This window comes from Schistocerca piceifrons, chromosome 7, assembly GCF_021461385.2.
Source record: "Schistocerca piceifrons isolate TAMUIC-IGC-003096 chromosome 7, iqSchPice1.1, whole genome shotgun sequence".
Taxonomy (NCBI): Eukaryota; Metazoa; Arthropoda; class Insecta; order Orthoptera; family Acrididae; genus Schistocerca; species Schistocerca piceifrons.
Genome location: NC_060144.1, coordinates 571,679,955 through 571,694,878, shown reverse-complemented (window position 1 = coordinate 571,694,878; position 14,924 = coordinate 571,679,955). Strand labels below are relative to the sequence as shown.

Here is a 14,924-nt window from a genome sequence, read left to right as displayed (position 1 = left end):
ATATCAGCAGTAGACAGACTAGGGAATTACCGCCGGGAAACATGCTGATGAAAGGCGCGTGACTGTTCAGCGACGAATCACAGGTCTCCACTGCCCCCGGTGAGTGCCCCACTCTTCCAATGTTCCATAGCGGCACAGTGGTCTTACTCCTTGTGCCATGAACTGGAAAGCCATCAGTTGTTACTTCAGCTCACGGCTGGTACTGAATGAGGGAACTCTTGGCGGTGCAACAGCATATTAGGGACATCCTAGATCGTCATTTGTTGGTATTCGCGTGACAGTATCCTGGTCCGTTTTCCAACAGGACAATGCTCGTTGCCGGCCGCGGTGGCCGTGCGGTTCTAGGCGCTCCAGTCCGGAGCCGCGCTGCTGCTACGGTCGCAGGTTAGAATCTTGCCTCGGGCATGGGTGTGTGTGATGTCCTTAGGTTAGTGAGGTTTAAGTAGTTCTAAGTTCTAGGGTACTGATGACCACAGCAGTTGAGTCCCATAGTGGTCGGAGCCATTTGAACCATTTTTTGAGCAATGCTCGTTGACACGTGGAACGTGTCTCTATGAACTGTGTCCCTCACGTTGAGGCACTCACGTGGCCAGCAAGATCCTCAGATATGTGGCCAACAGGACACGTGTAGCAACAGCTGTTAGCAGTCGACTTCGTCCCAGCCCCAGTGTGGGATATTAAGGACCAGTTACTATAGTTCTGGGCCCGGTAGCCTCAAGAGAGGATGCAACTACTTGATGAAATCCTTCCCAATCAAATAAGTGCATCCACCTGGACCACAGGGGGCGTAAAGTCATACTGATGTGTGAGCTCGTACAGCCAAGTACTTTATAAATCCGACTCGATTTTGAAATCAGTGAAGTACAATTACATACACTCACAGCCGCTGAAATTTCGTTTCGCTTTCTCCTCAGCTTTAGGGGCTTCACTTTTATTCTCAGTGCGTGCATTCTGCCCTAACTTGAATGCTTAGTTAGCTTCGTCTGTTAATAAAATTGATTGTGCGTCAATTACTAGAGGTTATGAGGGGGGTTAGTTGATTCTGTAGACAACTCAACGTTATTGTTATGGTCTTCAGTCCGAGTACTGCTTTGGTAAAACTCTCCACGTTAGTCTATCCCCTCCTCTCCACATAAATACTGCAACCCACATCCCATTTTAGCCTGTTTACTCAAAATAAGACCTGATCTTCCTGTGCAACTTTTACTCCTCACTTCTGCCTCCACCACCAAATTCGTGATACATTTATACTTCAAGATCTCTCCAATCAACGGATTCCCTCTTTTAGTCAGCCTCTGTTATTTTTGCTCCAAATCGCTTCACAACCTTTGCTTTAGTTGCTTTATCTATCCATTTTATCTTCGGCATTGTTCCACAGAATCACACTACAGAAACTTTTGTTCTTTTCTTCTCTTGTTTCAATTCTGTACAACGCTATATTCCACAAAAATTTACCGCTTCTCGTATACTAGATCTTACTTTCTACTTCTATTGTGTCATTTCCTAGCTTAATTTCCCCAGCACCACCCGATATAATTCAAATATAATACTCTTTTTCTCAGTTTTATTTATAACTTCTGTCGATGACACTTTCCATTTCGTTCAGTTGATATTCAGAGTCTTTTTGAAACGTCCTTTGTTAATCTGAAATTATTTGTTTCTTCTCCTTAAAATTTAACCACCTTTCCTCATTTCTCTCTTGTTCCTCCTGCTGCATGCTGATTGTACGAATAACATCCCGGACGGGCTACAATCCTCTCTGACACCATTTTCAACTATTGCTTCTCTTTCTTGTCCTTAGACTCTCATAAAAAATGTCTGGCTTATGTATTAATTGTACACAGCCTCTCCCTTGTTGAATTTTATTCCTGCTACCTTGCCGGCCGCGGTGGTCTCGCGGTTAAGGCGCTCAGTCCGGAACCGTGCGACTGCTACGGTGGCAGGTTCGAATCCTGCCTCGGGTATGGATGTGTGTGATGTCCTTAGGTTAGTTAGGTTTAAGTAGTTCTAGGTTCTGGGGGACTGATGACCACAGAAGTTAAGTCCCATAGTGCTCAGAGCCAGCCTGCTACCTTCATAATTTCAAACACTGTAGTCAGCTCAACTCTACAACTCTAACTCTACAAATCCTATAAACATAGATTTTCCAGTTTTTTCTGTCTACTGAGATAAGCCATTGCGTCAGTATTGCCTCTTCTGCTCCTTCGTTTCTATGGAACACAAATTGATCTTTTCTGTCATCGGCTTTTATCAGAATTTCAATTCTTCTGTAAATACTTCATGTTAGTACTTTCCAAGCATAACTTGTTAAAATGATGATTCCCCAGTTTTCACACCTGACAGCAGCTGCCAGATTTGGAATTCGAATTATTGCATTCTGTCTGAAGTCAGAGGGTATTTAACCTGTCTCATACTTGTAGCATACGAAGAGGAATAGTTTTGTCATGCTACGTTCTCCAAAGTACCTTAATAATTTTGAGAGAATGTGGTCTACTCTAGGAGCCATGTTCAGATTTAATCTTTCAGAGCTACCTTAGATTACTCTCGTAATATGGCATTTCCTTTTCATCTTCATCTACTTCCTCTTCTCTTTCCGTAATAGAATTATACAGTGTCATAATTGTATTCGGTAAACAACATCACAATTCTACCAACATCTTGCATAGGCGATAGAAAATTTACGAACCTCAATGACAGTAAATGGATGGTAAATGACAAATACAAATATTAAAATAAAACCGAAATGCGAGTAGTAGTTTTGTAACGTCCCCTTAGAAAAATTATTTACATTATTCGATTTTCAAACAGCTGAGCAGAGCTGAACGTACTCAGACATTTCACTCTTTGCCTATTCTGATCAACACTAAACTGACACACAATATTTTTAGCGCAACGCAATCTGACTTTCAATAATCCCTACAAAAGAATGGCCCTGGCTAACATTAACCTATACCTTTCATGAATCACTTACCTCACAAAAATCTTCGTTACTCGAACTACTGCAATACAGACGAGCGCCACTACTGCCAGCTACATAAAAGATTCTAAATACTGAAGGAACTAACTACTGATAGCCGTAGTTAGCAAATGAAAGATTTTGATAAAGAACAAACGAAGTATTTGCCTTAATAGTGTTCAAAAGTCATTATATATATATATATATATATATATATATATATAAGTTCATGACATCCAGTGTTACAAACTTACTGTCTCTGATGGACACACGTCCAGATCATCCGCTCTCAAAACTCCACCATCTCTCTCCACACATTCACCACTGCTGGCGGCTCAGCTCCAACTGCGCAGCGTTACGTGCTGTTAACATCCAGCTGCCCAAGAATACAATAGCAAACAACAATGCAAACCAGCGACAGACTGCACACAGCACAGCCAGTGATTTTCATACAGAGCGCTACGTGGCGTTACCAATAAAAAAACCTAAACAGCCTACTTACAGTTTTCGTATTTGTCTGCTGCTCCTAGTGAGCGGGAATCATATCTATGTGATGGTTTAAGGGTGTGCATCACGTACTTCGCGAAAAAAAAAATAATAATAATAATGGAGTACGTAATGAAGTGAAAGCGAGTGAAATTACCCATTGACACTCTGGGTATCGGGAAACAGGTGGACATGATGTGCTGTTGCTCATCTCCTCGGAGCATTCATGTAAGGAAACGTCCATGTGATGAAGCGAGGACAGGTCTGTAACAGATGACATGGCGTCACTCCTGTGTCGTTGACCGCACCGCTGTCGGCACGCATCCTGCTTCGGACCCAGGGTCAAGGCACACTGGTCGCCGCGCTGTTATTCGCTGGTCTTAGCGCTGTCCTTGTTAATCTTGTCTCTCTGCAAAGACAACTGAAAAAAGAATTCTAACTCAAGATAGGATCACCACAGCCGAGCACCGATCAAATGATACACCTGACATCTCGAGCGCTGGTTTCATGGGATCGTTGAGCTCCTGCATAGCGTTTGGTATGGCCCTCCTCAACCCGTTGATTTGATATTCAGTTGACACTCACGGACAACGCGACCAGCGACATCGTGAAGGTCATCATCCAGCAGCTGTTAGATTCCGATACTGGATGGTAAGACGTTTCTAATTTTTATATGAACGATAACACGACCTTATCTGAAACAAATAAAAATCCAGTGAGTTTTCTCAGTGAGTAACATTTCTTGATTGTATACAGAATGCATCTACATCTACATTTATATTCCGCAAGCCACCCAACGGTGTGTGGCGGAGGGCACTTTACATGCCACTGTCATTACCTCCCTTTCCTGTTCCAGTCGCGTATGGTTCGCGGGAAGAACGACTGGCGGAATGCCTCCGTGCGCGCTCGAATCTCTCTAATTTTACATTCGTGATCTCCTCGGGAGGTATAAGTAGGGGGAAGCAATATATTAGATAGCTCATTCAGAAACGCACCCTCTCGAAACCTGGACAGCAAGATACACCGCGATGCAGAGCGCCTCTCTTGCAGAGCCTGCCACTTGAGTTTGCTGAACATCTCCGTAACGCTATCACGCTTACCAAATGACCCTGTGACGAAACGCGCCGCTCTTCTTTGGATCTTCTCTGTCTCCTCTGTCAACCCGACCTGGTACGGATCCCACACTGATGAGCAATACTCAAGTATAGGTCGACCGAGTGTTTTGTAAGCCACTTTCCCAATGAATCTCAACCTGGCATCCGCCTTACCAACAATTAATTTTATATGATCATTCCACTTCAAATCGTTCCGTACGCATACGCCCAGATATTTTACAGAAGTAGCTGCTACCAGTGTTTGTTCCGCTATCATAAAATCATACAATAAAGGATCCTTCTTTCTATGTATTCGCAATACATTACATTTGTCTTCCTGCATTTCGCTGCAATTTTCTAATGCTGCAACTTCTCTGTATACTACAGCATCATCCGCGAAAAGCCGCATGGAACTTCCGACACTATCTACTAGGTCATTTATATATAATGTGAAAAGCAATGGTCCCATAACACTCCCCTGTGGCACACCAGAGGTTACTTTAACGTCTATAGACGTCTCTCCATTGATAACAACATGCTGTGTTCTGTTTGCTAAAAACTCTTCAATGCAGCCACACAGCTGGTCTGATATTCCGTAGGCTCTTACTTTGTTTATCAGGCGACAGTGCGGAACTGTATCGAACGCCTTCCGGAACTCAAGGAAAATGGCATCTACCTGGGAGCCTGTATCTAATATTTTCTGGGTCTCATGAACAAATAAAGCGAGTTGGGTCTCACACGATCAATGTTTCCGGAATCCATGTTGATTCCTACAGAGTAAATTCTGGGTTTCCAGAAATGGCATGATACGCGAGCAAAAAACATGTTCTAAAATTCTACAACAGATCGATGTTAGAGATATAGGCCTATAGTTTTGCGCATCTGCTCAACGACCCTTCTTGAAAACTGGAACTATCTGTGATCTTTTCCAATCATTTGGAACCTTCTGTTCCTCTAGAGACTTGCGGTACACGGCTGAATGAAGGGGGACAAGTTCTTTCGCGTACTCTGTGTAGAATCGAATTGGTCAGGTGGACTTTCGTCAAGCTAAAACTACAAATCCATAGATTATCGTCAGAATGTAAAGTTCCAGGACAGCACTCGTGGCCGCCGCATCGCGGTCGCGAAGTGGGGCCAAGGCAGTTTCAGATACGTTTTTACAGTCTGTACGATAATTTATGGATTTGTAGTTTTAGTTTGACGACGTCCACTATGGACAAACGGTACATACTGTTATTCTGTAGAAGGTTGGGTTATCCCGACTGAAACCTAGGTAAATTTCTAGGTAAACGGTGCAACTGAGGTTGTTCATTATTAAAATTACTTTTAACTTTTTGCCTCAAACCGCTGAAAAGATACAACGCACAGCTGCTTGTTGCTACGTATCTTACATCTAGCTAAACTGAATATAGGTGAGTATCGACCGGCAATTAAACACTTTTATTTACAGACGTTAACCGCGGGTCGTTAGGATGAATTATACTGTTTCGAGTTTGTATTACTGTTACCAGAACGTTTATCACTGCGATGATGCTCCATTTGCAGGCCAGCCCGCGTACAACGTTTACTTTCGTAGCGTTTTTATGTGCTTCTGCCAAGAAGTGAACAACAGCTGTTTCTTTAACTTTCTTGAGTACTGTTTGATAATCTTTCAAATAGTCTGCGGATTTTTCAAACGCTAGTGTTATACGACCTGACTTTGCACAATACTACTCTACTTCTTGGCGTCAGCAGAAGCTAATGCCATGGACGGCAGAAATTATTCACAATAAACACACTAAATGAACGAAAGTATTCGGACATATGTTGGTGAACATTAATATCGGAAGTGTCCACCATTCTCCTATATGCCGACTTGAACTCTGCTTCGGATGCTTTCAGTGACTTGCCTCAGTCTAGGGAAAGAGGGGGGAGGGGGGGGGGGGGGAAGGGGAGGAGGGGAGGGAATCTCAGCACACACTTCCTCAACAGCCGAAACTGGAGAAGGTCGTCATGTTGGACAATAGGGTTTGGAGCAAAGTTTACAACGTTCTCATCCACGTTGTGACTCATTCAAAAAGCGTGCTGTTCTGCTCAGATCGAGACTCATGATTGGCAAGTCAATAAGGGAATGTTATCGTTCACAGCGGTTGCTGATTTGCGACAGGTTGCACTGCCACGCTAATACAAGCAACCATCGTTTCACAACTGTTCCTCTACAGTGGGCAGTACACAATTACGTGAAATGTATTCAAGTTGTTATTGTGGTCTTCAGTCCAGAGACTGGTTTGATGCAGCTCTCCATGGTACTCTATCCTGTGCAAGCTTCTTCATCTCCGAGTACTTACTGCAACCAACATCCTTCTGAATCTGCTTAGTGTATTCATCTCTTGGCCTCCCTCTACGATTTTCACCCTCCACCCTGCCCTCCAATACTAAATTGGTGATCCTTTGATGCCTCAGAACATGTCGTACCAACCGATCCCTTCTTCTAGTCAAGTTGTGCTACAAACTCCTCTTTTCCCCAATTCTATTCAATACCTTCTCATTAGCTATGTGATATACCCATCTAATCTTCAGCATTCTTCTGTAGCACCACATTTTGATAGCTTCTACTCTCTTCTTGTCCAAACTATTTATCGTCCACGTTTCACTCCCATACATGGCTACTCTCCATACAAATACTTTCAGAAACGACTTCCTGACCCTTAAATCTACACTCGATGTTAACAAATTTATCTTCTTCAGAAATGCTTTCCTTGCCATTGCGAGTCTACGTTTTATATCCTCTCTACTTCGACCATCATCAGTTATTTTGCTCCCCAAATAGCAAAACTCCTTTACTACTTGAAGTGTCTCGTTTCCTAATCTAATTCTCGCAGCATGACTCGATTTAATTCGACTACATTCGATTATCCTCGTTTTGCTTTTGTTGATGTTCATCTTATATCCTCCTTTCAAGACACGGTCCAATCCGTTCAGCTCTCTTCCAGGTCCTTTGCTGTCTCTGACAGACTTACAATGTCATCGGTGAACCTCCAACGTTTTATTTCTTCTCCATGGATATTAATTCTTACTCCGAATTTTTTTTTGTTTCCTTTACTGCTTGCTCAATATACAGATTGAATAACATTGGGGATAGGCTACAACCCTGTCTCACTCCCTTCCCAACCACTGCTTCCCTTTCATGCCCCTCGACTCTTATAACTGCCTTTTGGTTTCTGTACAAATTGTAAATAGCCTTTCACTCCCTGTATTTTACCCCGCCACCTTAAGAATTTGAAAGAGAGTATTCCAGTCAACATTGTCAAAAGGTTTCTCTAAGTCTACAAATGCTAGAAACGTAGGTTGGCCTTTCCTTAATCTATTTTCTAAGATAAGTCGTAGGGTCAGTATTGCCTCACGTGTTCCAACACTTCTACTGAATGCAAACTGACCTTCCCAGAGGTCGGCTTGTACCAGTTTTTCCATTAGTCTGTAATAATAAGCCGTGGCTTATTAAACTGATAGTTCGGTAATTTTCACATCTGTCAACACCTGCTTTCTATGGGATTGGAGTTATTATATTCTTCTTGAAGTCTGACGGTATTTCGCCTGTCTCATACATCTTGCTCACTAGATGGTAGAGTTTTGTTAGGCTGGCTCTCTCAAGGCTGTCAGTAGTTCTAATGGAATGTTGTCTACTCCCGGGGCCACGTTTCGACTTAGGTCTTTCAGTTCTCTGTCAAACTCTTCATGCTGTATCATATCTCCCATTTCATCTTCTTCTACATCCTCTTCCATTTTCATGATACCGTCCTAAAGAATATCACCCTTGTATAGACCCTCTATATACTCCTTCCACCTTTCTGCTTTCCCTTCTTAGCTTAGAATTGGGTTTCCATCTGAGCTCTTGATATTCATGAAAGTAGTTCTCTTTTCTCCAAAGGTCTCTTTAATTTTCCCGTAGGCAGTATCTATTTTATCCCTAGTGAGATTTTTGAAACGTTTGTATTCCTTTTTGCCTACTTCATTTCCTGCATTTTTATATTTTCTCCTTTCATCAATTAAATTCAATATCTATTCTGTTACCCAAGGATTTCTATTAGCCCTCGTCTTTTTACCTACTTGATCCTCTGCTACCTTCACTATTTCGTCTCTCGAAGCTGCCCATTCTTCTTCTACTGTATTTCTTTCCCCCATTCTTGTCTATCGTTCCCTAATGCTCCGCCTGAACCTCTGGTTCTTTCAGTTTATCCAGGTGGCATCTTCTCAAATTCCCACCTTTTTGCCATTTCTTCAGTTTTAATTTACAGTGGTCAGAGTCCACATCTGCCCCTGGAAATCTCTTACAATTTAAAACCTGGTTCCTGAATCTCTGTCTTACCATTATATAATCTATCTGAAACCTGTCAGTATCTCCAGGCTTCTTCCATGTACACAACAGTCTTTTAAGAATCTTGAACCAATTGTTAGCTATGATTAAGTTATGCTCTGTGCAAAATTCTGCGATTCCTTACTCCCATTCCATATTCACCTATTACGTTTCCTTCTCTTCCTTTTCCTACTATCGAGTTCCAGTCACTCATGAGTATTAAATTTTCGTCTCCCTTCACTGTCTGAATATTTCTTTTAACTCATCATACATTCATGCATTCATATTACTTCGGATTTAGCGTTTTCTTGAGCCCATTAAGGGTGATGCCACCACTTGTGAACTTCTCTGTCGGCACTACACCTGATGTCAGGTAACATCACACAGGCATTCCCCAAACACAGACCCTTCCATCATCGGACTGCCTCATGATGCTGCGTGATTCATGGCTCCAAATCACTCGTTTCCACTCACCCACTGTCCATTGATGTCGCTCTTTACAGCACCTCAAGCGTCCCTCAGCACTGAGTACAGAAATCTGCGGCATACGAGGAGCAGCTCCGCCGTTGTCCCTGTTCTTTTTAACCCCATACGCACCGATATTTTGGTAGCCGGACTGCTGGTAGCCCTTTGTAACTCACGAGTGATTCCTGCCGCTGGTTTCTGGCAAATTTTTATTCCAACACTCGGCAATGTTCGACGGCCCTCAGAGCATGAAGTTGCCTAGCCTCGGATTAGCTGTAGTATTTCCCTCGCTTTTCCACTTCATAATCAGATCACCAGAGGTCTACTTGGGTAGCTTTTTAAGGACTGCTGTTCCTGATTCCCCACTGAGAATACGATACTGCGTGCCTCCTTTTATACAGGGTGTTACAAAAAGGTACGGCCAAACTTTCAGGAAACATTCCTCACACACAAAGAAAGAAAATATGTTATGTGGACCTGTGTCAGGAAACGCTTACTTTCCATGTTATAGCTCATACTTCTTTTCAAATCACATTAATCATGGAATGGAAACACACAGCAACAGAACGTACCATCGTGACTTCGAACACTTTGTTACAGGAAATGTTCAAAATGTCCTCCGTTAGCGAGGATACATGCATCCACCCTCCGTCGCATGGAATCCCTGATGCGCTGATGCAGCCATGGAGAATGGCGTATTGTATCACAGCCGTCCACAATACGAGCACGAAGAGTCTCTACATTTGGTACCGAGGTTGCGTAGATAAGAGCTTTCAAATGCCCCCATAAATGAAAGTCAAGAGGGTTGAGATCAGGAGAGCGTGGAGGCCATGGAATTGGTCCGCCTCTTCCAATCCATCGGTCACCGAATCTGTTGTTGAGAAGCGTACGAACACTTCGACTCAAATGTACAGGACCTCCATCGTGCATGAACCACATGTTGTGTTGTACTTGTAAAGGCACATGTTCTAGCAGCACAGGTACAGTATCCCGTATGAAATCATGATAACGTGCTCCATTAAGCGTAGGTGGAAGAACATGGGGCCCAATCAAGACATCACCAACAATGGCTGCCCAAGCGTTCACAGAAAATTTGTGTTGATGACGTGATTGCACAATTGCGTGCTGATTCTCGTCAGCCCACACATGTTGATTGTGAAAATTTACAATTTGCTCACGTTGGAATGAAGCCTCATACGTAAAGAGAACATTTGCACTGAAATGAGGATTGACACATTGTTGGATGAACCATTCGCAGAAGTGTACCCGTGGAGGCCAATCAGCTGCTGATAGTGCCTCCACACGCTGTACATGGTACGGAAACAACAGGTTCTCCCGTAGCACTCTTCATACAGTGACGTGGTCAACGTTACCTTGTACAGCAGCAACTTCTCTGACGCTGACATTAGGGTTATCGTCAACTGCACGAAGAATTGCCTCGTCCATTGCAGGTGTGCTCGTCGTTCTAGGTCTTCCCCAGTCGCGAGTCATAGGCTGGAATGTTCCGTGCTCCCTAAGACGCCGATCAATTGCTTCGAACGTCTTCCTGTCGGGACGCCTTCGTTCTGGAAATCTGTCTCGATACAAACGTACCGCGCCACGGCTATTGCCCCGTGCTAATCCATACATCAAATGGGCATCTGCCAACTCCGCATTTGTAAACATTGCACTGACTGCAAAACCACGTTCGTGATTAACACTAACCTGTTGATGCTATGTACTGATGTGCTTGATGCTAGTACTATAGAGCAATGAGTCGCATGTCAACACAAGCACCGAAGTCAACATTACCTTCCTTCAATTGGGCCAACTGGCGGTGAATCGAGAAAGTACAGTACATACTGACGAAACTAAAATGAGCTCTAACATGGAAAGTAAGCGTTCCCGGACACATGTCCACATAACATATTTTCTTTATTTGTGTGTGAGGAATGTTTCCTGAAAGTTTGGTCGTACCTTTTTGTAACACCCTGTAGTGCTGTATCCGCTACTGTGACTTCTGAGTATCAATTCCGCGCTTAACACTGGTGTCCGCATACTCGTAATCAATAACTGTAGACAGCAAATATTAAGACAGTACTTCTATTCTGGTGTAGCTCTTCAGTGCGTCGTAAACGGCAGCGTACCGCCCGTCGTGTTGCAGGTCGGAAGCTGAGACCAGGATGGCGGACCACCTGCTGGTAAAGTCCATCGAGCTGTGCTCGCTGCAGACGGCCCAGAAGCACCACACGGAGCGCTTCGAGTGCGTCCACGACGACCAGCCGACGCCCGTGCTGCGGCGCGGCCAGCCGTTCCCCGTGGCCATCGCCTTCTCCAACAGGCCCTACGACCAGACCAGGGACGTCATCATGCTCACCTTCTCCTTCGGTGAGGCGCTCCGCCACTCACTTGCTAACACGCTGCGCCAGTCTCAAATGTCCGGCGACAATCCTAATGTTCAGTTCTCTTGAAGGGTACCTGTACTCCAGTCCTAATGTTCAACCCAATTTATTATGCCCCAAGCCCATCTGAGAGTCTCTAGGGTCACCAGGTCTTTTTAATGAGGTGAACTCAGTGTAGGTCCCCATGATGAGGCAAAACTAATAATCGCTGAAAGCTAAAGTTTGATAGTACTTTATTTCATTACTTTAACCCTTTCGTGAGCCGTGGGAAACATGCTTCCCACTACAATGAACTCGCTTCTAGTCCCGTGGGATTTACAGTTCCCACCTGTGTACGGTGTTACCACCTACAGAACAGAATAGGGTACTACTTCCAATCGGAAGTTCCCGCCGTTTTTGCTGTACCTTTGCGCAGAGGCATTGTATAGCTGAGTGTTGCTCTGTAGAGGAGCCTTTCAGTGCTGTTCGCCTGACATTTTGTGATTTTTTCCTCAAAGCTATAGTATAAGATAAATACTTTTGATTTACCAAAATTTATGAAGGAAATCGTAAAACTGGAACCAGGAGAATTCCAGTTTGAAACCAAAGGAGCCATTTCTGCAGTAAAATGGATGGATAACCGTCCAGTTACTTTCCTGCCCTCAATTCATGACCCGTGAGAAACAGCCACAAGAGAAAAGGAAAAACAAGGATGGTACTAGTACAGGGATTTCTTGTCCTGAAGTTGTGGCAGAATACAACAAAATAATGGGTGGTGTCGATCAGTTTGATCAATTACCAGAAAAGTATGTTATTGGCAGACGTTCTGTAAAATGGTGGCACTGAATATTTTATTTCCTGGTGGATGTTGCTGCAGTGAACAGTTTTATGCTGTGGAAAATAAGTAAAAGAGAAAGTGGACAGCATGATCAGCTCACATACAGGATCCATCTAGCCAGACAATTGATCGCTGGCTTCTCATCCCAAAAAAGGCGTGGACAAAAACCTGTCTTTCTGGCAAAAAGGGGTAAAGTACCTGAAGATTTTAGTCATGTGGCTGCAGGGGAGCATCAACCCATTTTAGGAGAAACCTACTGGACGTGCCGTCATTGTAGTACCAAAGCTGCGGAAAAGAGCACTCGCTGTGTTTGTACATATTGTCAAATACCACTTTGCATAGACCCTTGTTTCAGAAAATTTCATGGCAAGTAATTGTGAAATTTATCAAATAAATATGACATATATTGAAAAAGTTGTTTTTGTCATTTAACTCCAAGGAAGGGCAGTGGGAAGAATACTTCCCACCTTGTTGTGCGACCTCAGTTTCACAGTTGGAGCAAATTTGATATTCTGTATGATAAATATACCTACCTGTTAACTACTGTCTGATCTTCATTCATTAAAAAAACTGCTCAATAATTTTGCCCACGGAAGGGTTAAAACATATCTTCTTTGAATACTGGACATCCAGATACCAACAGTTAAGGGTGAAATGTTGTTACATATCTCTACGAACTATTTTTACTGGCATAAAGCTTTCTTCAAGTGGTTATCTACAGGCAATAAACATTTGGAAAATATTTTTTTTGTGCCAACAGCTCTACAATATCGATTGTATTCACGATGGGTTTCCATATCGTCATCTGGACACAATATTTCGGCCTGAAGACGGCGGCCACGTGGACCGCCGAAATACAGCGTCCAGATGACGATATGTTGCCGATGGAGACCCGACGTGAATACAACCAATTATTACACCAGAAAAGTTTATGGAGCCACAGCTGCACAATATCATTTATTCTATACTGGTTTCGGTACTCGCTACCGTCTTCACACGGGGTAATAATCTATACCAACTGGGCAACGTCAGGTTAGAGCAACTCAGGCATATCACATGGCGATACTTCCAGAACTTTAGAGAGCTGGGAGCCCTCGCCAGGTCGCCGGGGATGTTCACACTGGGAAGCGTAGAATTGTGATTCATCACTGAGCTCAGCGTGACGCCATCCGTCAGCACTGCGTCGTTCCCAGCTATGGCAGCCATTGGTGTTACCATGTTAAGATCTACCCATGCGTGGGGCGGTAATTCTCTAGTCCAGTACAGCTAGTGTCTGACCGATGCCACGTTCGAATGCAGAAACGTTTTCCATCGTGTCGTCACCACAGCGAATTGTGTGGTGCAGTCCATATCTTTCCAGTGAGGCTTACATATCTCTCCTGTGTGTCGCACTTAGAGCTCTCCGCCCATTGCCAATCAGCAGGTAGTGACCGACGGTGACGCTGGGAGAGACTGAGTTCAGTTTTATGCCCGACTGCCTCTAATTTCTTCTATACTATTTTCGACATTTCAACCACAGTTGTTTCTACTAATTTCGGTAAGATCACTGATTATCTCACTGATCAGCGTCTCTAAACAACACACACACACACACACACAAATATATATGTGTGTGTGTGTTCCGAAATCGGTCAAGGAATGAAAACCACAATGAAAATATAAAATTTTTTATCCACAACAGTTAGCCACACCTTCCAGCTATCTCTCTAAATAGTCGCCGATTGCTGCACAAAACACTTTCTCCTCGTGCGCCTACACCGTAATTACTCTACCACGCAAACATTTTGGGGTTACACTCGTCAGTAATCAGACGTTCCTGGGGGTCCACTGAGGACCGAACCGCACAATAACCCAGGATTCGGTGTGGGGCGGCGGTGGGGTGGGTGGACTGCTGTGCCTGTTGCGGGGTTGTGAAGATTAAGGCGGGACAAAGCCGCTCCAGCGTTTCTAGGACCCCGCTTCGATACACAATACACAATAGACATTAGTCGTGGCGTTGTACAAACTTCCCAGTGCCCTCATCAGAGAAAGCAGCCCCCCGTGGTTTCCGCCAATTCCCTACGGTGCTCTGCCTTTCGTTGTTTGTGCCAAAATGTTGTCTTCGTAGCCAGCGCTCCATGCGAGCAGAGATGAATAATGGAGGGAGCCAATTAAGGGCTGTATTGTGACTGATCAGACACTTCCCATTGGAAACCTGCTGGAGCATTTTCATTTCCCCTAAAGAATGTGGCTGAAAACTGTCTTTAAGAAACAAAGAAACGCATAACACTTACGTTATGTGGGTTGCATAGCTTCAGGCGAAATCTGTCACCAGATCTGCATACTTGGCGGGAGACACTGTTGTTTTAGGCATTTGTACGTGATCACTTTGCGCTCTGAATTGAAAAGAGAG

The 14,924-nt window shown here is 43.9% G+C and overlaps 1 protein-coding gene across 1 annotated transcript in view; it reads left to right on the top strand.

Annotated features, from left to right (window-relative positions):
* The window catches only part of LOC124804732 (hemocyte protein-glutamine gamma-glutamyltransferase-like), a 383,610-nt gene that overhangs the window by 57,050 nt on the left and 311,636 nt on the right, over positions 1-14,924 (top strand). Inside the window, exon 2 of the mRNA XM_047265026.1 lies at positions 11,478-11,701. Within this exon, the coding sequence (XP_047120982.1) occupies positions 11,497-11,701 (205 nt within the window). The 5' untranslated portion in view covers positions 11,478-11,496. The remainder of the gene's footprint in view (positions 1-11,477; positions 11,702-14,924) is intronic.